Source organism: Salmo salar, chromosome 09 (assembly GCF_965601325.2).
Source record: "Salmo salar chromosome 09, fSalSal1, whole genome shotgun sequence".
In the NCBI taxonomy this organism is placed as follows: domain Eukaryota; kingdom Metazoa; phylum Chordata; class Actinopteri; order Salmoniformes; family Salmonidae; genus Salmo; species Salmo salar.
The window spans coordinates 119,193,564-119,217,695 of record NC_138299.1 but is presented as its reverse complement, the minus strand read 5'-3'; the positions used below and the strand labels follow the sequence as shown (position 1 = coordinate 119,217,695).

The following is a 24,132-nucleotide window of genomic DNA, read 5'->3' as shown; positions in this document are numbered from 1 at the left end:
AGGAGGAATGGACCTGGGAGGAAATCTTGGATGGGAAAGGACCCTGGAGGCAGGAAGGGGAGTATCGCCATCCGAAGGAGGAGATAGAGGCAGCGAGAGCAGAACAGCGACGCTATGAGGAATTAGCACGGCAACAACGGAAGCCCGAGAGGCAGCTCCAAAAAATAAATTGGGGGGGCGCACATGGAGTGGTCGGCGGAGCCGAGGGGTGAACCAGAGCCAGTCAGGGAGTCGAGTGAGGAACTCGACGAAAGATTCCGGAGAGAGGTGTTGGCATTGAGAGCGCTGCAGAGCGGGTGTGCTTACCGTGGGGAGCATATGACCAGTCAGGCACCGTGTTATGTGGTGATGCGCGCTGTATCTCCATTGCGCATTCATAGCCCGGTGCGCACTGTGCCTGCGCCCCGCGTTTGCCGGGCTAAAGTGAGCATTCAGCCAGGAAGGGTTGTGCCGGGTAAGCGCTGCTGGTCTCCAGTACGCCTCCACGGTCCAGTATATCCTGCACCGGTTCTACGCACCATGTCTCCAGTGCGCCTCCACAGCCCAGTACGTCCTGTGCCTCCTCCTCGCACTCTCCCTGAAGTGCGTGTCCTCAGTGCAGTACTTCCTGTGCCTGTTCCTCGCACTCTCCCTGAAGTGCGTGTCCTCAGTCAGGTACGTCCTGTGCCTACTCCTCGCACTCGCCCTGAAATGCGTGTCACCAGTCTGGCGCTACCTGTTCCAGCTCAATGCACCAGGCCTCCAGTGCACCTTCCCAGTCTAGAGCTTCCGGCGACAGTTCCCAGTCCAGAGCTTCCGGCGACAGTTCCCAGTCCAGAGCTTCCGGCGACAGTTCCCAGTCCAGAGCTTCCGGCGACAGTTCCCAGTCCAGAGCTTCCGGCGACAGTTCCCAGTCCAGAGCATCCTGAGACCGCCCACAGTCCAGAACCTCCTGAGACGGCCCACAGTCCGGAACCTCCTGAGACGGTCCACAGCCCGGAGCCTCCTGAGACGGTCCACGGCCCGGAGCCTCCTGAGACGGTCCACGGCCCGGAGCCTCCTGAGACGGTCCACAGTCCGGAGCCTCCTGAGACGGTCCGCGGCTCAGAGCCTCCTGAGACGGTCCGCGGCCCGGAGCCTCCTGAGACGGTCCGCGGCCCGGAACCTCCTGAGACGGTCCGCGGCCCGGAGCCTCCTGAGAGGGTCCGTGGCCCGGAGCCTCCTGAGGCGGTCCGCGGTCCGGAGTCTCCAGCGACGGTCTGCTGTTCAGAGCCTCCAGCGACAGTCGGCAGTCCAGAGCCTCCACCGATGCTGGCGGGTACGCAGGATGAGAGGGTTCTTCATCCCACACCAGAACCACTTCCGATGCGGGAGGATCCGCGGGATGAGAAGGTTCTTCGTCCTGCACCAGAACCGCCACCAACATTAGACACCCCCCCAACCCTCCCTTTTGGTTTCAGGTTTTGCGGCCGGAGTCCGCACCTTTGGGGGGGAGGGGGTACTGTCATGTCCTGACCATAGTGTGCTCTTATTTTCTATGGTAGAGTAGGTCAGGGCGTGACTGGGGGGTTTATTCTAGTTTTCTATGTTTGGTTCTAGTTTCTGTTTTTCTATGTTGGAGTTTTTGGATGATCCCCAATTAGAGGCAGCTGGTCATCATTGTCTCTAATTGGGGATCATATTTAAGTAGTTGTTTTTCCCACCTTTGTTTTGTGGGAGATTATTTTGAGTTAGTGCATGTCGCACCTCTTCGTCACGGTTTGTTTTTTTGTTTACTGTTTGTCTTGCTAAGTTTCACATTCAAATAAAGATGTGGAACGATATTCACGCTGCGCCTTGGTCCGTTCCTACACACAGACGTGTCATCCATGATGAATGGAATGGCATCGCTATAATGGATGAGTGACAACTAAGTTAGACTGCGCAGCCAAACTAATGGGACTTAAGGGAAACCAAGGGGACTGTGAGGGGAAGTTAGGTAGAGAGGAGGGGAGTAGGACAGCCGTTTTTTACAAGCCCGGTGTTTAGACTTGTATTGAAAATCTGCAGATAAACTCAAGTGAAGCTCACTATTGATTGATTGGCAAATTTTCTGTATTTAAACAAATATTTAATAAAGTTAAAATTATATGAACAATTCATTTACTGGCACTAAGCCACAAATGAGTAGTTAGTGTTGCAAACTAATATAAAAGCAAAAGTTTTTTTCCGCTAACAAAATGACTACCTTTATTGGCCACCAGATGGCGCTACATAACCTGTCCTTTCTTTGTGGTTCATTTACCTAATCATTCTCTCTTTCCTCTGAAGTCATTGCCAGATGATGAAGCTGTAGCAAAACTCATTGAGTACCCTTTTGATATGATTCTACCTGCCCTGCTGCTTTGAATGGTAATATGAAGAAAGTGAGATCTGTAGTGTTCATATTCAGTTGGAGTTGCCACATATTGAAGAACAGAAATATCTCCCAAAAATCCCACCTTTGAGGGACAAATGGTTTATATTTATCATACCTATCCCACACTTGTGAGTTATGTTGATATTGAAAAGGGGGTTGTTCCACCGATTCTGTGCCTTTTGAGAAGTGTAGCCTAACTTGTTTAAAAAAATGAAGTTTGATTTCACCTAATTTTAACCTTCTGCATGAAGAACGCATTTTCAACTTGATAAAAAACACATTTTCCCATTTCAAGAGGTACAAAAAAGACTATAGTAAGTTCCTATTCAGTGCCAAATAAAGTAACCGGGTTCTTAAATCAACCATAAATCCCCTTGTGACAGGAAGCTTGTTGTGTGCAACAGGGAGTGGCAATTGAATGCAAGCTTCACAAAAAAAGAAATAATTGTTCAAACATTTCAAGCCTAACATCTATCAGTTACAGCGTTGACATATTATTCTCGAACCTCACCGTTTCCCACCACAAAACACCAGAAAATGGCCAAAAAGAGTAGAACATGAATTGAAATAGAACCACAAGGAAACCCGTAGGAAACGTTATCATTTTATCACTACTTTCAACCACCCCCAAAGCGAATTTCTGACAAGAATATTGGGAGGCCAGAATGGAAACTGCTGGTTTCCAACAGCTAGTGGTCTCTGGCTCCTCAAAATAGACCTAGAGGAACTAGCAGAAACATTAAAACCACCCTCTGTGATTTTAACCTTGACCCCCAGTTCATGGATTCAAAGCTGCTGGGGCGGACATACAGGCACCAATGAGACGCCAAGTGGACAAACTCACACTCGAGTACCAGTACACACAATAGGATACATCACCATAAATGGAATGTGTGATATATACCCTGCATTAGTATGGTAGCAAAATCAATGGATGATTGATGAGGAACGAGGAACTTGAAACTTTGTACAATGAGGAACTTTGACCTTTGCTTGGTTGATGATGGGTGGGTTATGGAGTCATCCTGAGCTGCACAGCAGGTGTGAAGAGGTCTTTACAATGCAGTGATTTTGTGTGTGTGTGCGTGCGTGCGTGGTAGAAACTCTATTTCCTACATTTCCTTGTGGCCAGGGTGGGGACGGGAAGCCCATGGTCATTTCCACCCTATAGCCTGTCTGAGAAGGGCAAAGGTCACATTCGTCATAGTCAAAAGCCTGCTCAGTAACTGCTCTGACCTCTCACTCACTTTCTCTTTCTCACAACATACACACATATAAATCACATATTAATTCTTACTGTATTGTGGACCCACTTACAGTATCTCTTGCTCTCTAACATAAACATACAGGGACTTACACACTAACAAAGTCCCTCACAGGCAATTAAATCAAAGCCGGTCAGGTGTTTGTGTGTTGTGTGAACTCGTGACACGGTATGGTGGCTTAGAACCATGCTCTTCATGATGGAATATCCTCTCTGGACTCCCAGTACTGGTGGAATAGAATGGCGCTACTAGCCATAGAACTGCATGACCCATTCAAACACTTTGAAAATGTCTTTCCTTTCTACCTCCCTTGATGAACTCACTTATCTACAGCGACAGGATTGTTGAAAGCTATCCATTCATTGTGTTGGATCTGAGACATACAAATAACTCTGCGACACAAACATGGATTTGGGAAGTAAATGCACTTTAATTACAATCCACATCTGCTGGCAGCCCCAGACGAATGGAAGGAGAGAGAGGACAAATAGAGCAAAGTAAAACAGCGACATTCAGAGACAAACCACAGTACAAAAAAACAATATCAATATGTACAACATATATACAACAGAGCTATTTTACACACAGGTATAAAAAACATCTTACATCTTTGACAACCGCAGTGTGTTACAGAGACCGCACAGGCAACAGTGTAATGTTTGAACTCAGTTCTCTCATGGTTGAAATGGATTGGGGTCAGGCTCTACGCTCTTGTCTAACCTTTCCCTCTTTTTTATCTAAAGGTTGCGTTTATTGATTCTTTTTTTCTCTTTTGCTCCTTCAGTCATTTTCTCTCTTTCTCCTGGCAACAGGCATGACGCTCTGTAATGCTTATCACACGCACACACACCTCAGACTGACACACGCGCTGTCTGCGTGTGTCAGAGACACACAGAGACCAACACACAGAGACACACAGAGACCAACACACACCTCACACAGACACACGCAGACACACAGACACACACACACAATAATTATACCACAGTTTATCCTTCAATAATTAATGTGGAAATGGACTAATTGGAATTAAAACCACTTTGCCCTTCCCTCCATCCCCTGTCGGTTGCTGCCCAGCCCACAAGGCAACAGCGCAGGGCTGCAGTTCCTGTAGAGTTCCAGTTCCAGATGTCGGTGACAGGCTATCCAGGCCTTCCAGGGCAGCCAGGGCAGTGGGGTGCCTACAGAGGGACATTAAAACCTGGGGAATGGCTCACAGGGCTCCTCACAGTTGTTCCCGTCTACATGAGTCCCCATACAACACAGAGACACTCAGACACAGGCCAGACTCTAACTCAAAGGCCAACCCTCATAAGATTAGCTCCGGGGTCAGCAGTTCGGAAGGGTATGATGTAAAAAGTTCCCCGCCATGCTGTTTCTTGATGTTGGCAAGGTCGGGCCCCAAAATAGATCTGCTTAGCTACCTCGTAGGCCCAGCATTCTACAACAATAATATATGCCATTTAGCAGATGACAATATCAGCTCACAAAAGATGAGGAGTCAACTCACAAAGGGATGGGTCAGGGTGAGGTCATCACCACAGGAACCTGTGCAACATGGCACGGCGTCGGGGTCCAGGGCCAGGGCCCGGTCAGAGAGAAGCGGGCACAAAAAAATAAAAGCCTCTAGACAGTTGAAAGGTCCAAAGGTCACACCTCCAGTTCCTGTTTGTCTGAGTAGTGGAAGCGGTTGAGCTTCTCCCTCTCACGGTTGGAGATGTCCTGTTTGGGGGCGTGGTTTGATGGTTTGAGTGCAGGGGAGGGGTGTGAGGGGGCCGGGGAGGGGGGCAGAGTGAGCTCGATCTCTTCGCAGAAGCGCGGTACAGGGACAGGGGTGTGGGCAGTGGTGTTGGGGGTGAGAGGTGGCAGGAGGGGCGCGGGGCGGTCCAGGTTTCGGACGAGGGTGACGAACTCCCTCTGGTTGTTGATGCCCTCCTCCTGGGGCCCGCCCTGCGTCTTTTTCCGTCGTCGGTGGAGACGGGAGAGGAGGAGGGCGCAGGCTGCGCAGCCACACGCCATTACTAACGCTGACACACCCACCAACACCATGTAGCGATTGACCCCTCCACGAGCCGGGTCTGACATGGCACCTAGTGAGAGACAGAGAGAGAGAGAGAGAGAGAGAGAGAGAGAGAGAGAGAGAGAGAGAGAGAGAGAGAGAGAGAGAGAGAGAGAGAGGGAGGGCGTGTTAGTTAGTTAACAAACACACCTGTACACACACATAATGTGAAGAAGAAAAATAATAATCTCCGTAGTCCCACTACGACTCACCTGGACAGTGTTGGCCATGACAAGGGTCCTTAAGGCTCGTGCACTCATTACCATAGTAACCCTCGGGGCAGGCACACGTGTACCCCCCGTCGGCACTCTGACAGGGCACCCCCTGCTGGCATGGGTTGGGATTGCACAGATCCACCACCATCTGGAAAATATTAACAAGATCAAAATATGTGAGGAGGATTCAGAAAACCAATAGGAAGATGATGAATCTGAGAATGGAGTCTGACCTCGCAGTAGGTCCCTGAGTAGCCCATGGGACAGCTACACAGCTCCGCCCTGCCCTCCTTGTCCACACACTGGCCTCCGTGCTGACAGGGGGTGCTATCACAGGGACTGGGGCCAGTCTGGCAGTGCTTCCCAGAGAAACCAGGTACACACAAGCAGCGTGAGCCTGACACAGAGTCCTCACAGCGACCTCCGTTTAGACACAACCCCTGGCAGCTGCTGTTCCCTACAGAACAGAGATAAATACAGATCGGTACACGCACACGCACACTCGCACACACGCACATGCACACGCACACACAGGACCATCTTGCTCCATCCTCGACCTCATACTCACTGATGTCACAGTTAGGCCCCGCCCAGCCTGGCAGGCAATCGCACAGGTATCCACCAATCAGATTACGGCAGGAGCGGGCATGGACACACACACCCATGTCACACTCGTTGGTGTCTGTGGAGAGAGATGGGAAGTAGAGCGAGAGAACACATCAATAAAAATCACTGGTGGGGTCTCAGGACAATCTTTTAGCTGGCGCTAATTTACAGCAGCAGTGCTTTTGTAGGAGCCTGGCACAACTCAGACATACAGAGAGCAATAAACCTCTTAAAAAGAGAAATAACAAACACACTAGACAACAATGACAAAGACTGTGGAAACTAAAATGTTAACCCAATTCAGTTCAGTTAAGCCGAAGGCTGTGTGTGTGTGCGCGTGAGTATGTGTGTCTACACGTGTATCTGTGTGATTGTGTCTCTACGTGTGTGTGTGTGTGTCTCTACGTGTGTGTCTCTATGTGTGTGTGTCTATGTGTGTGTGTCTCTATGTGTGTGTCTCTACGTTTGTTTCTACGTGTGTGTGTCTATGTGTGTCTCTATGTGTGTGTCTCTATGTGTGTGTCTCTATGTGTGTGTGTCTCTGTGTGTGTCTATGTGTGTCTCTATGTGTGTGTCTCTATGTGTGTGTGTCTCTATGTGTGTGTCTATGTGTGTCTCTATGTGTGTGTCTCTATGTGTGTGTGTCTCTATGTGTGTGTCTCTATGTGTGTGTCTCTATGTGTGTGTCTCTATGTGTGTGTGTGTGTGTAAGTGTGTGTGTCTATGTGTGTGTCTCTATGTGTGTGTCTCTATGTGTGTGTGTATGTGTGTGTCTCTATGTGTGTGTGTCTCTATGTGTGTGTCTCTATGTGTGTGTGTCTCTATGTGTGTGTCTCTATGTGTGTGTGTCTCTATGTGTGTGTCTCTATGTGTGTGTGTCTCTATGTGTGTGTCTCTGTGTGTGTCTCTATGTGTGTGTGTGTATGTGTGTGTATCTCTTTGTGAGTGTCTATGTGTGTGTGTTTCTATGTGTGTGTCTATGTGTGTGTGTCTCTATGTGTGTGTGTGTATGTGTGTGTGTCTCTATGTGTGTGTATGTGTGTGTGTCTCTATGTGTGTGTCTATGTGTGTGTGTCTCTATGTGTGTGTGTGTATGTGTGTGTGTCTCTATGTGTGTGTATGTGTGTGTGTCTCTATGTGTGTGTCTATGTGTGTGTCTCTATGTGTGTGTGTGTATGTGTGTGTGTCTCTATGTGTGTGTCTATGTGTGTGTGTCTCTATGTATGTGTCTCTATGTGTGTGTCTCTATGTGTGTGTCTCTATGTGTGTGTCTCTATGTGTGTGTGTCTCTATGTGTGTGTGTTTCTATGTGTGTGTCTATGTGTGTGTGTCTCTATGTGTGTGTGTGTATGTGTGTGTGTCTCTATGTGTGTGTATGTGTGTGTGTCTCTATGTGTGTGTCTATGTGTGTGTGTCTCTATGTGTGTGTGTGTATGTGTGTGTGTCTCTATGTGTGTCTATGTGTGTGTGTCTCTATGTGTGTGTGTGTATGTGTGTGTGTCTCTATGTGTGTGTATGTGTGTGTGTCTCTATGTGTGTGTCTATGTGTGTGTCTCTATGTGTGTGTGTGTATGTGTGTGTGTCTCTATGTGTGTGTCTATGTGTGTGTGTGTCTCTATGTATGTGTCTCTATGTGTGTGTGTCTCTATGTGTGTGTGTCTCTATGTGTGTGTCTCTATGTGTGTGTCTCTATGTGTGTGTCTCTGTGTGTGTGTCTCTATGTGTGTGTCTCTATGTGTGTGTCTCTATGTGTGTGTCTCTATGTGTGTGTCTCTACGTGTGTGTCTCTACGTGTGTGTGTGTGTGTCTCTACGTGTGTGTCTCTATGTGTGTGTGTATATCTGTGTTTGTGTCTCTACGTCTGTGTGTGTGTGTGTCTCTACGTGTGTGTGTATATCTGTGTGTGTGTCTCTACGTGTGTGTGTATATCTGTGTTTGTGTCTCTACGTCTGTGTCTCTACATGTATGTCTCTGCGTGTGTGTGTATCTGTGTGTGTGTCTCTACGTGTGTGTCTCTACATGTATGTCTCTGCGTGTGTGTGTATCTGTGTGTGTGTCTCTACGTGTGTGTCTCTACATGTATATCTCTGCGTGTGTGTGTATCTGTGTGTGTGTGTGTGTCTCTACGTGGTGTCTCTACATGTATATCTCTGCGTGTGTGTGTATCTGTGTATCTATGTGTGTGTGTGTGTCTCTACGTGGTGTCTCTACATGTATATCTCTGCGTGTGTGTGTATCTGTGTGTGTGTGTGTGTCTCTACGTGTGTGTCTCTATGTGTGTGTGTCTCTATGTGTGTGTCTATGTGTGTCTCTATGTGTGTGTCTCTATGTGTGTGTGTCTCTATGTGTGTGTCTCTATGTGTGTGTCTCTATGTGTGTGTCTCTATGTGTGTGTGTGTGTAAGTGTGTGTGTCTATGTGTGTGTCTCTATGTGTGTGTCTCTATGTGTGTGTGTATGTGTGTGTCTCTATGTGTGTGTGTCTCTATGTGTGTGTCTCTATGTGTGTGTGTCTCTATGTGTGTGTCTCTATGTGTGTGTGTCTCTATGTGTGTGTCTCTATGTGTGTGTGTCTCTATGTGTGTGTCTCTGTGTGTGTCTCTATGTGTGTGTGTGTATGTGTGTGTATCTCTTTGTGAGTGTCTATGTGTGTGTGTTTCTATGTGTGTGTCTATGTGTGTGTGTCTCTATGTGTGTGTGTGTATGTGTGTGTGTCTCTATGTGTGTGTATGTGTGTGTGTCTCTATGTGTGTGTCTATGTGTGTGTGTCTCTATGTGTGTGTGTGTATGTGTGTGTGTCTCTATGTGTGTGTATGTGTGTGTGTCTCTATGTGTGTGTCTATGTGTGTGTCTCTATGTGTGTGTGTGTATGTGTGTGTGTCTCTATGTGTGTGTCTATGTGTGTGTGTCTCTATGTGTGTGTCTCTATGTGTGTGTCTATGTGTGTGTGTCTCTATGTGTGTGTGTGTATGTGTGTGTGTCTCTATGTGTGTGTATGTGTGTGTGTCTCTATGTGTGTGTCTATGTGTGTGTCTCTATGTGTGTGTGTGTGTTACGGATACAAGTGTGTATCCTGTGTGTTTCTTTTCTCTCCTTCTCCCCATCACAGGTGACAATCATCAGTCCCCAATCAGAAGACACCTGTTCCTTCTCCCTCAACCAATCACAGTCCCTTTCCCTTGGTTTAAAAACCCAGTCAGTTGTTTTCTCCCGGAGCTCATTTTTATCTCGCGAGCTCATTCTCACTCTGTGATCAATCTTTGTGCTCATTCGCTCTTGTGTCCAATCTCTATCTCCCCGTGTCTCTCTCTCTCTGTATTGATCTCTTTTGTTTTTGCAAACTACATGTCACATTTGTCCGGTAATCCTGTGAGTATTGTTTTGTTATTTGACTGTTTGTTTGTTTGGTGGGAAAAGGGGGTACCAAGACAAGTCGCCCATGGGCATACATTACCCGTAGGAATACTGTGTCTAAGTACCATAGTTAGAACTGGGCGGACCACCCACTGTATTTTTGGTTAGTTAGCTAGCTGTTGTTGAAATAGGCTAGTCTAGCTTAGGGGTGGTTTTGGATTATTGTTTCGTTGCTTGGGTCCAGCTCAGCCCCTTTTCCCACACCCCTTTACCGTGTGTTTAAAATAAACCTTTTGAGTTTGACGGTAGATTTCAGTTGTCTGTGGTTTTTGGTTCTCACTGTTACATGTCACGATTATAATTTGCATGATTTATGTTACGGGTCTCGTATCCATCCCCCCTAGACCGCTGGGCCAAAGAGGTTCGTAACATAAGTGGGGGCTCATCCGGGATCTGTCATTACTGACGCCCATACCGCTCATGCAGATTGTTATTGTGTGGTTAGTCAGTGTTGAGCGTCATAAGCATTAGTGTTTGCTATTTGTTGGCTTTTGTGTTTGGTAGTAGTTCAAGATGGCTACTTTTGAGTTGAAATCCTTTTTGGATAACCCTTTGTGGGAGGTGTTTAATAAATGTCGTAAAATTGATTTAATGACCTTGGCAGAACATTATTCATTGTCTATTTCTCACAATTTAGTTAAGGCGGAGGTTAAGAAACTAGTGTTAAATGTATTGTTGAAAGAGCAGGTGCTTGTGTTACCGCTGCCTGAGCCTACTACCCCTGTAGGGGATGTTGCTGCTCCTGTAAGCCCGTCGGTGTCTGAGACCGAAGGCGAGGCTAAAGCTCCAGCTACATTGCCCCGTTTTGATCCACTCTCCCCACTGTCAACTGGTGATGCCAGAAGGGATGTCCGTTCTATACAGTTTCAACTGGAGGCAGAAGAGAGAGCCCAAATTAGGCGAGAAAATCTCCAGTTAGAAATGTGTAAACTTGAGGCAGAAAAAGAAAGAGAACAGCGGCAGTTGGAAATCTGTAAAATAGAGGCTGAAAAAGAAAGAGAACAGCGGCAGATGGATTTCAAAATGCGCCAAATGGAACTGGAAGCAGAGACAGCGAGGCTAGCCTTCGTTCCTACTGTGCCTGTTAGTGAGTCGTCCTCACCAGCTGTAGCTTCCAACACGTTTGACATTAGTAGGCAGATTGCCTTAGTACCTTTGTTTAGAGAGTCAGAGGTTGACTCCTATTTTTGTGTGTTTGAACGTATAGCTGTAGCCTTGAAATGGCCTGAAGAAGTATGGTGTTTATTGCTACAATGTAAATTAACTGGTAAAGCCCAAGAGGTTTTATCAGCGCTACCTCTGGAAGATAGTTTGAACTATGAAGTGGTCAAAGCTACCGTTCTTCGCGCTTATGAGCTTGTGCCTGAGGCATACCGACAGAGATTTAGGTCTCATAGAAAGTCTTCTAATAAGACTTATGTGGAGTTTGCTAGAGACAAGGGAAATCTGTTTGATAAATGGCATGCTGCTAGTAAGGTAACTGATTTCAACTCTCTCCGGGAGTTAATTTTGTTGGAAGAGTTTAAAAATTGTTTACCCGAACGCATTGTAGTATACCTAAATGAACAGAAAGTATCCTCCCTGTCAGAAGCGTCTGTGTTGGCAGACGAGTTTGTGTTGACGCACAAGAGTGTGTTTTCGGCTCATACTGAGAGTAGAGCTACTGAGTTGCCTACTTTTAGTCCTGGTCGGCCCGCAGTATATCAAGCACGCCAGAAAAATGAGCGTCCCTGTTTCTATTGTCATAAAGTGGGACATATGATTAATGATTGCTTCCTACTAAAACGCAAACAAGGGATGCCTATTCGTGCAAAGCCGCCGACAGGTGTTGGGCTAATTCGTACTGTTGTGAGGTCTGAAACGAAACCAGTGCCTCAGGGTAAATGTAGTTTGAAAGTCTCAGTACCCGACCGCAGTTACGAACCGTTCATTTTCGAGGGGTTTGTGTCCATAGCGAATGACGAAGCATCTCAGCGTCCTGTTAAAATCCTTAGAGATACTGGTGCGGCACAGTCATTTATATTGTCTGATGTGTTGCCCTTATCCGACAATACATACTGTGGTTCCAGTGTGTTAGTTCAGGGTATTGAAATGGGTTTTGTCCCAGTGCCATTGCACTTTGTGAATGTACACTCTGAGTTGATCAGTGGAATATTCAGAGTGGGGGTACGTCCTATGTTGCCAGTAAAAGGTGTGACCTTTATAATGGGTAACGATATTGCTGGAGGAAAGGTAGTACCCGTATTGGAAGTGTTGGATAAAAGTGACCACTCTCTCTCCAATGAGTTGGCACAGAGTTATCCCCATGTGTTCCCCGCTTGTGCTGTCACTCGTGCTCAGGCAAGACAAGTGGGTGACGTGATAGATTTGTCGAACACTGTTCTGTTCAAAGAAGATGATCAAGAGGATGGGTTGTGTACTACCTCTGCGAAGCTGATCACCTCTGACAAACAGACAAGGGAAGAATCGAAGTATGTTGAACTTATTGCTGAGGCAATACAGTTACCAGTCACTCGTGAGCAGCTGATTGCTAACCAGAAGGTTGACAACAAGCTTGCTAAATGTTTTTCTAGTGTTGTCTCATTGGAAGAGGTAAAGAAGAAGAATGTGGCTTACTTTCTTGATGGTAATCTCCTCATGCGTAAATGGACATCCCATGGTGGCGCGGAGGGAGATTGGAATGCTGTTTACCAAATAGTGATTCCTACAGCCTTTCGACACAATGTGTTATCCCTTGCTCATGATCACCAGTGGTCTGGACACTTAGGGATCACGAAGACTTATGATCGGATCCTTCGACATTTCTTTTGGCCAGGTTTAAAACAAGATGTGGCTCAGTTCTGTCGGACATGTCACACATGTCAGGTTACAGGAAAACCAAATCAGGTTATTCCTCCTGCTCCTCTTTGTCCTATACCTGTCATAGGTGAACCATTTGAACATGTGGTGGTTGATTGTGTTGGACCGTTACCGAAGACAAAATCGGGTAACCAGTTTCTGTTAACGATAATGTGTATGGCAACAAGATACCCCGAAGCCATTCCTCTGAGAAGGATTACAGCTCCAGTGGTGAGTAAAGCCTTAATTAAGTTCTTCACGACATTCGGGTTACCTAAGGTGGTACAAACTGATCAAGGTACAAATTTCCTGTCAAAGCTCTTCAAGCAGGTGTTAAAATCCTTGTCAGTTGCGCACCGTGTATCAAGCGCATATCACCCAGAGTCTCAGGGTGCGCTTGAACGATGGCATCAGACACTGAAGTCTATGCTACGTAAATATTGTTTGGAATCTGAGAAAGATTGGGATGAGGGAGTTCCTCTAGTTTTGTTTGCTGCTCGTGAAACTGTACAGGAGTCCCTAGGGTTCAGCCCAGCTGAACTAGTGTTTGGTCACACAGTGAGAGGACCAATGAAAGTCCTTAAAGAACAGTTTTTGTCCCAAGAGTTGTGTACGGAAGAAGAGAATGTGTTGGACTACGTTAGTCGCTTTCGTGAGCGCCTACACCAAGCCTGTGCTCTCGCTAAGGAAGCTCTGTCTTCCTCACAAACAAGTATGAAAAGACACTATGATAAACAGGCTGTTTCTCGTCCACTACAGCCAGGTGACCAAGTGCTGGTGTTATTGCCTGTTCCAGGATCTTCACTGTCAGCTCGTTTCTCTGGTCCTTATTTGATTGAAAAGAAGTTAAGTGAAACTGATTATGTGCTTCAAACTCCTGATAGAAAACGGCAATCTCGTGTGTGCCACATTAACATGTTGAAAGCATACCAAACCCGACCCATCACCCAGGTAGATGGTTCAACCACAGCGGAAGTTACTGCTATTTCTGCTGCTTCTACGGCTATGATAGTGGACTGTCATATTGATGATGTTGATGGAGATGGATTGGAGTTGCGCAATACTCAGCAGCAGTGTGTTAGATTGCCCAACTCAGAAATGCTGATGTCTCTCCAGTCAGGTCTGGTTCACTTAACGGAAGGACAGGCCGACGATATTGTGAGGCTACTCCACAGTTTTCCATGTCTCTTTAATGACGTTCCTACTCGCACAAATGTGTTGGAACATGACATTAATGTTGGAAATGCTGCCCCTATCAAGCAACACCCATATCGTGTCAATGCTTCTAAGAGGAAGATAATGAGGGATGAAGTGAAATATTTGTTGGAAAATGACCTGGCCACGCCAAGTTCAAGCCCTTGGAGTTCTCCTTGCATTCTGGTTCCTAAACCTGATGGTACGTCCAGGTTATGTACGGATTATCGAAAGGTAAATTCTGTCACATTGCCAGATTCTTTCCCGTTACCCAGACTGGACGACTGTATTGACACTGTTGGTGCTGCTACTTATGTAACTAAGTTGGACCTCTTAAAAGGTTACTGGCAGGTTCCGTTAACCTCACGTGCTTCTGAGATTTCTGCCTTTGTTACCCCAGACAACTTCCTACAATACTCTGTCATGGCTTTTGGGATGCGAAATGCACCAGCCACTTTTCAACGACTGGTTAACACCGTATTAGCTGGCGTTCCTAATTGTAGTGCATATCTAGATGATCTAGTGATTTATTCATCTGAGTGGACAGATCATGTTAACTCTCTAAGGGTAGTATGTGAACGTTTGGCCGCTGCTTCTTTAACCCTGAACTTGGCAAAGTGCGAGTTTGGGAAGGCCACTGTTACCTATCTCGGCAAAGAGGTAGGCCATGGACAGGTGCGCCCTGTTGATGCTAAGGTCTTGGCTATCACTGCATTCCCTGCGCCTACCACCAGACGAGAGCTACGCCGCTTTTTGGGGATGGTTGGCTACTACCGTAGCTTCTGTAAAAACTTCTCTGCGGTAGTTGCTCCATTGACCGATTTGCTCAGTCCGGCAAGATCGTTTGTGTGGTCCCCGGACTGTAAGGTAGCTTTTGAAACTGCTAAAGCACTATTATGTAATACCCCTGTACTTGCAGCTCCGTATTTTGAAAAACCATTTAAACTTGAGGTAGATGCTAGTGCCAGAGGTGCTGGTGCTGTTCTACTTCAGCAGGACAAGAGTGGACTGGATCATCCGGTGTGTTATTTCTCCAGAAAATTTAACAAATGTCAGACAAACTATGCCACCATCGAGCAAGAAGCTCTAGCGTTGTTGTTAGCTCTGCAATATTTTGAGGTGTACATAGGGTCTAGTGCCCTACCTGTGACTGTATATACGGACCATAACCCCTTAGTGTTTCTCCACCGTATGTACAACCAGAACCAGCGCCTTATGCGTTGGGCTCTTATTGTACAAAATTATAATTTGGAGATTTGCCACAAAAAGGGTTCTGAAAATATGTTAGCAGATGCTTTGTCTCGTGTGTAATAATTTTTGTATGTTTCGGAAGATTGACTTTGATTTTGTGAGTATTCATTGTAGATACTTTTGTATAAACTGTGTACATACTTTTAGTCGCAATCCCCCCTGGGGGTTGCTCTTTTAAGGGTGGGAGTGTTACGGATACAAGTGTGTATCCTGTGTGTTTCTTTTCTCTCCTTCTCCCCATCACAGGTGACAATCATCAGTCCCCAATCAGAAGACACCTGTTCCTTCTCCCTCAACCAATCACAGTCCCTTTCCCTTGGTTTAAAAACCCAGTCAGTTGTTTTCTCCCGGAGCTCATTTTTATCTCGCGAGCTCATTCTCACTCTGTGATCAATCTTTGTGCTCATTCGCTCTTGTGTCCAATCTCTATCTCCCCGTGTCTCTCTCTCTCTGTATTGATCTCTTTTGTTTTTGCAAACTACATGTCACATTTGTCCGGTAATCCTGTGAGTATTGTTTTGTTATTTGACTGTTTGTTTGTTTGGTGGGAAAAGGGGGTACCAAGACAAGTCGCCCATGGGCATACATTACCCGTAGGAATACTGTGTCTAAGTACCATAGTTAGAACTGGGCGGACCACCCACTGTATTTTTGGTTAGTTAGCTAGCTGTTGTTGAAATAGGCTAGTCTAGCTTAGGGGTGGTTTTGGATTATTGTTTCGTTGCTTGGGTCCAGCTCAGCCCCTTTTCCCACACCCCTTTACCGTGTGTTTAAAATAAACCTTTTGAGTTTGACGGTAGATTTCAGTTGTCTGTGGTTTTTGGTTCTCACTGTTACATGTCACGATTATAATTTGCATGATTTATGTTACGGGTCTCGTATCCATCCCCCCTAGACCGCTGGGCCAAAGAGGTTCGTAACAGTGTGTATGTGTGTGTGTCTCTATGTGTGTGTCTATGTGTGTGTGTCTCTATGTGTGTGTCTCTATGTGTGTGTCTCTATGTGTGTGTGTGTAAGTGTGTGTGTCTATGTGTGTGTCTCTATGTGTGTGTCTCTATGTGTGTGTGTGTATGTGTGTGTCTCTATGTGTGTGTGTCTCTATGTGTGTGTGTCTCTATGTGTGTGTCTCTATGTGTGTGTGTCTCTATGTGTGTGTCTCTATGTGTGTGTGTCTCTATGTGTGTGTCTCTGTGTGTGTGTGTATGTGTGTGTGTGTATGTGTGTGTATCTCTTTGTGAGTGTCTATGTGTGTGTGTTTCTATGTGTGTGTCTATGTGTGTGTGTCTCTATGTGTGTGTGTGTATGTGTGTGTGTCTCTATGTGTGTGTATGTGTGTGTGTCTCTATGTGTGTGTCTATGTGTGTGTGTCTCTATGTGTGTGTGTGTATGTGTGTGTGTCTCTATGTGTGTCTATGTGTGTGTGTCTCTATGTGTGTGTGTGTATGTGTGTGTGTCTCTATGTGTGTGTATGTGTGTGTGTCTCTATGTGTGTGTCTATGTGTGTGTCTCTATGTGTGTGTGTGTATGTGTGTGTGTCTCTATGTGTGTGTCTATGTGTGTGTGTGTCTCTATGTATGTGTCTCTATGTGTGTGTGTCTCTATGTGTGTGTCTCTATGTGTGTGTCTCTATGTGTGTGTCTCTGTGTGTGTGTCTCTATGTGTGTGTCTCTATGTGTGTGTCTCTATGTGTGTGTCTCTATGTGTGTGTCTCTATGTGTGTGTCTCTACGTGTGTGTCTCTACGTGTGTGTGTGTGTGTCTCTACGTGTGTGTCTCTATGTGTGTGTGTATATCTGTGTTTGTGTCTCTACGTCTGTGTGTGTGTGTGTCTCTACGTGTGTGTGTATATCTGTGTGTGTGTCTCTACGTGTGTGTGTATATCTGTGTTTGTGTCTCTACGTCTGTGTCTCTACATGTATGTCTCTGCGTGTGTGTGTATCTGTGTGTGTGTCTCTACGTGTGTGTCTCTACATGTATATCTCTGCGTGTGTGTGTATCTGTGTGTGTGTGTGTGTGTCTCTACGTGGTGTCTCTACATGTATATCTCTGCGTGTGTGTGTATCTATGTGTGTGTGTGTGTCTCTACGTGGTGTCTCTACATGTATATCTCTGCGTGTGTGTGTATCTGTGTGTGTGTGTGTGTGTCTCTACGTGGTGTCTCTACATGTATATCTCTGCGTGTGTGTGTATCTGTGTGTGTGTGTGTGTCTCTACGTGGTGTCTCTACATGTATATCTCTGCGTGTGTGTGTATCTGTGTATCTATGTGTGTGTGTGTGTGTCTCTACGTGGTGTCTCTACATGTATATCTCTGCGTGTGTGTGTATCTGTGTGTGTGTGTGTGTCTCTACGTGGTGTCTCTACATGTATATCTCTGCGTGTGTGTGTATCTGTGTGTGTGTGTGTGTCTCTACGTGGTGTCTCTACATGTATGTCTCTGCGTGTGTGTGTGTATCTATGTGTGTGTGTATCTATGTGTGTGTGTGTGTGTATCTGTGTGTGTGTGTGTGTGTGTGTCTCTACATGTATGTCTCTGCGTGTGTGTGTGTATGGACGTCTCATCTCCTACATGAGACCCCAGGGAGCTGAACCACTTCCAGTGTGGCTATAGAAGCACTCGTATCTCTGTCACCTCCTCCACCATCCTCCAGAGTGTTGGAGCTGAGAGAGACCCCTCAGGGTGGTCTCTGATAGCGGGGGGGATGAGGGTGTGACACCATCAATCAGGAGACAGGAAACAGTCAGGTAATAGAAACCCTGCTGCTGTCAGCCCCATAAGGATTTTACCACCAGGGGTGAGAAAGAGCAGAGAGATTGTCACTGATTCAGACAGTGAAGACTGGGAAGGACTCAGAGACAGAGAGGGAACTCTGTCAAGTATATTCTCTGTGTGTGTACTGACTCTGTTTTTCCCAGATTGAGGGTCAGGATTTTTTGGGAACCTGTCCTGTGGGTCGGAGCTAAAGCCTGGGCTGTGGTGTGTGTGTGTGTGTGTGTGTGTATGTGTGTGTGTGTGTATGTGTGTGTGTGTGTGTGTGTATGTGTGTGTGTGTGTATGTGTGTGTGTGTGTGTGTGTATGTGTGTGTATGTGTGTGTGTGTGTGTGTGTGTGTGTGTGTGTGTGTGTGTGTGTGTGTGTGTGTGTGTGTGTGTGTGTGTGTGTGTGTGTGTGTATGTGTGTTGAGTGAATGTGAGCAATGTGCTGCACGCTATAAAGTGGAACTGTAGGGAATTATCAGGTGTCAGTGTGACATATCACTACAACACAGAGGTATATAAGGAGACTGTCATCCTGAAATATGTCTCCACGGACCTTATGAGCCCCAAGCCTGTCTGTGTGTGTGTGTGTGTGTGTGTGTGTGTGTGTGTGTGTGTGTGCGTGCCCCAACCCCTACTGAAGTATCATCTGTCATTAGAACTAATATGCATCAGGGCTTTGGGGAATTTCTTCTCAATATGAGAGTACTTGGGTCTAATGGACACAGTGTAACATTGTACGCATACTGAGTTAGATCTGATGGCTGGATTCTCTAGCTTGAAGTGCTTTGTGTGGCTACACTACGTATCTACACCGAAGCGGTCGCTCTTGTAGACAACTAGTGTTCCATAGCGTCCATCTCACTGACCTAGTTGGCAGGTTCTGCCAGTCCAGCCAGGGGGGCAGAGGCACCGGAACCCCTCTGGAGACTCCTGGCAGGTCGCCCCGCGCCCACACGGGTTTGAGTCACACTGCCGCACCGCTAAAAGGAGAGAGAGAACTGAATGAATGAACCGATTAATCCAGAACGTAAGTTGATTATACAGCAAACAATTAAACAACCAGTGACTTCCACTTCAACATCACTGAGGAGAGATGGAAGATATGAATCTGCCTAACAACCGACCAATTAATCCACCAACCAATTGGTGTGTTCAACGTGATTCTTACTTACCCTTCTTCCGCTAGGAATGTTTGACCTATTATTGCTCGTTTTATCTGGTTGTTTCAGCTTTCTTATTCGCCCGCACAATGAGTCGTTCTAGATTAGAGTAGCTGCGAAAAATGACTCGGATATAAATGTAACTATGCAAATGTGCGTGCGGTTGTATGTGCGTTAGCGATGCGTGCGTGTGTTCCCAACCGTTGCGTTGGTATGCGGATGCTCGTGGGCTGGGTTTTCATTCCCCTATTCTCTTGCTCTGGTTCCTGAGAAAACACTGATAAATAAAATCCTCTTCTGCACGTTGTTCACACCTCACCGGATCTCCTAAGCTCGCTTTCCCATCCAGAGATAGGGGAGCGAGAGATAGGGGGAGAGAGAGATAGGGGGAGAGAGAGAGAGATAGGGGGAGAGAGGGGGAGAGAGAGAGAGAGAGAGAGAGAAGCAGCCACGCATCGTTCCACTTCTCTGGAGAGTAATTAAAATCGGAGAAAAAGGGAGAAATATATGGAGAGAATGGGGGAATAAAACAAAAAACGAAAGAGAGAGAGAGAGAGGGAACGGGTAGAACGAGAGAGAGAGAGGGAACGGGTAGAAACAACCAGCTGTGAAGGAGGTAGGTAGGGTGAACCCATAGGCTAAACATGGCATATTTGTTCAGTAATGCGGTCATCATTTTTTCCCCCCATGCAGAGCCACTGTGGCGTACATTTCTCATCTGTCAGCACCTCTCTCATAACCCTTTCCATTTACCTAACCCCTACAGTCATACCAGTTTCCATGATCCTGACCCTTACCCCAACCCTGCACAATAACCCATTCAAAGCCACCGCAGCCCAGGGGGAGACTCAATGACAAGCAAAGCACCCTCTAATTAATGTCCAATATATAAATCACGTCGAAGAACTGATCTGTGCTGTGGTTCCGACATCCATGCCCTAGAACCCGAACCGCCAGTCTGTCCCCCAGAGTGTGTGTGTGTGTGTGTTGTGTGTGTGACTTCGTGCTCCCACCCAGTGACAAACAGTAGATAGATAGTTCAGCTGTTTGCCATGTTGTCAACAAACGCTCAATGAGTAATACCATTCTAATTGGCATCATTACTACAATGTAATTGCCTTGAGAATTTTTGTTGAGAGGGAGAGAGAGGAATTGCTTGAGAGAGAGAGAGAGAGAGAGAGAGAGAGAGAGAGAGAGAGAGAGAGGAATAAAAAACGAGAGAGAGAGGGAGACAGGGAGGTAGAGAGGGAGAATGTTTTTGTAAACATGGTGTCCATTGAAAAAGAGAGAGAGAGCGAATCAGTGAAAGAGACAGACAGACTAAATTGACTTATTTCTTCGAGCACAGCCAGACTCTCGTACTTTCCCACACACGTTAAAGCAAAATAAGCAGTGATACAGACAGGGAGGGAGGGAGGGAGGGAGGGAGGGAGGGAGGGAGGGAGGGAGGGAGGGAGGGAGGGAGGGAGAAGAGTGAGTTGGTGACCTGGGGCTATGGTTCCCCTCTGTCCTCACTGAGGAAGGGAGAGCACCTGTGACACAGTCATTATTTCCAGTGTGTGTATCTGCTGTACCTGTCTGACTGTCTGCTGATCTACACCATAAACAAACATGGGGGTAAAAAGAGACAAAGTGGAACCCTGCATGTTTCTACAGATACCTCTTTGATCCAGATGTAACATTTATGAATGCATGTGTAACCGATGGCTAGCTAGTTAGCGGCGGTGCGCGCTAATAGCGGTTCAATCGGTGACGTCACTCGCTCTGAGACCTTGATGTAGTTGTTCCCCTTGCTCTGCAAGGGCCGCGGCTTTTGTGGAGCGACGGGTAACGATGCTTCGAGGGTGGCTGTCGTCGATGTGAGCAGAGGATCCCTGGTTCGAGCCCAGGTAGGGGCGAGGAGAGAGACGGAAGCTATGCTGTTACACATGACTAAGTCACTTAGGATAAAAGCATCTGCTCAATGGCAAATATTTTCTTATTATATTACATATTATCTTACGCTGTGTCTGCGTCATGCACACGCGCACACACACATACGCACACACACACACAAACAAACAAACAAACAAACAAACAAACAAACAAACACACACACACACGTGAGATCACTAGATCTATTGACTGTGGCCTCAGAATCAGAGGCAGGACCAGACTGACCCTGTAATCTACCTAAACACTTGTGACCTCAATGCCCCCCCCCCCTAATGGTGAAGTGGAACATTCTCCAAGCTGTGTGAGCCCCTGTGAACTTGTGGGAAGAAGGGGGAAGGTAGACAGGGGTGATTGGTATTCTAACTTAAGATCAAGCACTCATCTTAACTTAAACGCTTAAGCCTGTTAGCTAATTGGCTTGGCGAGAATCTTCGGCAAAGATGAAAATACACCCCCACGGGCCCTCATATACCCCAAACACACCCCATGTTAACCTGCACAGCTTAGCAAGCTCTACCTGTTTTGAAGAGACCTGGACTGGGACGAGTCTCACAGAATGGGTAACGGGTGCATGTGACTGCGCCAATTGCTTTTTGTGGGCTATTTATGTAAGAACACTCTCTCTTTCTCTGACACGCATAATAACTGGGGAGGGGTGGGGTGGGGGGGGGGCATGGGCGACTCCATGTTGTTAATGTGTTTGTGCCAGTGGTGTAATGACTTCTATCTGTATCTGATTACTGTGTTGCTTGTGTTCTGAGTAAATTAGTCTCATCCTGGACACTGATTCGAATCTTGGCACTGGCTCTGCTCCAATCACGGGTAATCTCAGCCGTGCTGATTGGTGCTAATTACCGTCTGCGCAGGTGTGTCCGGTCCAGTTGTCCGCACAGACACAGCTGAAACCTGACGGTTCCTCCGCACAGGTGGCCCCGTTCACACAGGGGGAGGAGAAACACGCATGCTCCACTGAGGAACGGCAGGGGAGAGGGAGAGAGGGGGATGGGAGAGGGAGAGAGAAGGGAGAGGGAGAGAGAGAGAGAAGTCAAACTCAGAACAAGGCAAATTCAGTCATGAATCTGGTCACTAACTGCCTATGTGCTAGAAGTTCCTTCGTGCTGATATTATTCCCAGAATTCTATGCAGAAATACTGCAGCAGTAATTAACTCACCGATATTACAGTTGCGCCCGCGGAAGTCCTCTCGGCACTCACACTGGTACTCGTTAGGCTCTGTGTTGGAACAGGTGCCCCCATTCTTACAGGGCTGGTGGGTACCGCAGTAGTTCAGATCTGAGAGGTAAAGGGAGACGGGGGGAGACGGCAAGGGGGGAGGGAGTGGGGGGGCAGCAAGAAAGAGTGAGAATAGGTAGAGTGGAGGGCAGTTGAAAAAGTGACAAGAGGGAACGTGGGAGGAAGAGGGAGAACAAAAGAAAAGGATTAATCTCCACCCTTCATCTTTTCCCGTGTCCTTGATCCGTCTGGTCTCAGAAGCGCAGAGCGGCACTGCTACATTAGTGCGAACACACACACACAACAAAGCGTTCTGCGGCAGTTGACACTGAGGCGTCCTCATTAGATACATAACATAAAACTGATCAAGTTTTATATAACCCTTGTCGGTGTGGTGTGGTACTGGAGAGCTGCCTGCCTGGGGCCCGGGTGTGGGCCCTGTGCATGGAAGAAGGCAGCCAGAATAAAGCCCTACTTTCTAAAGATCTCTCTCTCTGCCATGTTCAGCTCTCTTTGTGACTGAGCCTCTTCACAGACGACCTGAATGGAGGGACAGGGAGAGGCTCAGTACCCCACCTAGCTTAGCAGGACCCAACCCAGCCCAGCTCACATTCACTTTACCCAAGGCTATCGCCTTTCACCTCACAATGCTCAGCTGCTGGCCCCTCATGTGGCTCCCGGAGGTTCCCACACTGGGGCACAGGAGGGCAACATGTTTGTACAATGTTTCAATAATGTCACTCATTCACTCACACACAGTCAAAAACAGACGGATGCACGGGCACTCTCAAAACCTGACTGTCTTCTGATCGATAGTCTTCTCTTCTTTATTCCAAAGTTAGTACTACACGGACACAAACACAAACCTCACCTTTGTCACACAGTAGGCCTCCCCAGTTGACGTCACACACACACTGCCAGGGTTCAACGCAGCTCCCATAGACACAGCCTGGGAACGTCATACACTGGTCACACAGAGCACCCTCATAGCCATAGTGACACCTACAAACACAGAGGTGGGGGGGAGGGGGAGGGGGAGGTGGGGAGGAGGTGGGGGGAGGGGGGGGGGGCTACATGGTAAGATACATGGAAGTCTTTGAAAACAAATGTTATTTTTCGACAGCAGGGTGGAGCAGACTCACTTGCATTCTCCAGGCACAGTGCAGGATCCATGGATCTGGTGACAGCCCTGTCTGCACACCGCTGTAACACAACACACACACACACACACACACAACATTACATCCCCGTCTGTCAGGTCAGAGACAGTCCACTGTCTGCACACCGCTGTAACACAACACACACACACACACACACACACACACACACACACACACACACACACACACACACACACACACACACACACAACATTACATCCCCGTCTGTCAGGTCAGAGACAGTCCACTGTCTGCACACCGCTGTAACACAACACACACACACACACAACATTACATCCCCGTCTGTCAGGTCAGAGACAGTCCACTGTCTGCACACCGCTGTAACACAACACACACACACACACACACAACATTACATCCCCGTCTGTCAGGTCAGAGACAGTCCACTGTCTGCACACTGCTGTAACACAACACACACACACACACACACACAATATTACATCCCCGTCTGTCAGGTCAGAGACAGTCCACTGTCTGCACACCGCTGTAACACAACACACACACACACACACACACAACATTACATCCCCGTCTGTCAGGTCAGAGACAGTCCACTGTCTGCACACCGCTGTAACACAACACACACACACACACACACACAACATTACATCCCCGTCTGTCAGGTCAGAGACAGTCCACTGTCTGCACA

At 47.1% G+C, this 24,132-nt stretch overlaps 1 protein-coding gene across 1 annotated transcript in view; it reads right to left on the bottom strand.

Annotated features, from left to right (window-relative positions):
- Positions 1-4,048: 4,048 nt before the first annotated feature.
- The window catches only part of LOC106612485 (uncharacterized), a 60,948-nt gene continuing 40,864 nt past the window's right edge, over positions 4,049-24,132 (bottom strand). The window contains exons 5-13 of the mRNA XM_014213664.3: positions 23,445-23,505; positions 23,174-23,304; positions 22,243-22,362; positions 21,926-22,039; positions 18,842-18,955; positions 6,485-6,598; positions 6,150-6,373; positions 5,914-6,064; positions 4,049-5,732 (exon numbers count right to left, since the gene is read on the bottom strand). Coding sequence (XP_014069139.2) covers positions 5,293-5,732; positions 5,914-6,064; positions 6,150-6,373; positions 6,485-6,598; positions 18,842-18,955; positions 21,926-22,039; positions 22,243-22,362; positions 23,174-23,304; positions 23,445-23,505 — 1,469 coding nt within the window. The 3' untranslated portion in view covers positions 4,049-5,292. The remainder of the gene's footprint in view (positions 5,733-5,913; positions 6,065-6,149; positions 6,374-6,484; positions 6,599-18,841; positions 18,956-21,925; positions 22,040-22,242; positions 22,363-23,173; positions 23,305-23,444; positions 23,506-24,132) is intronic.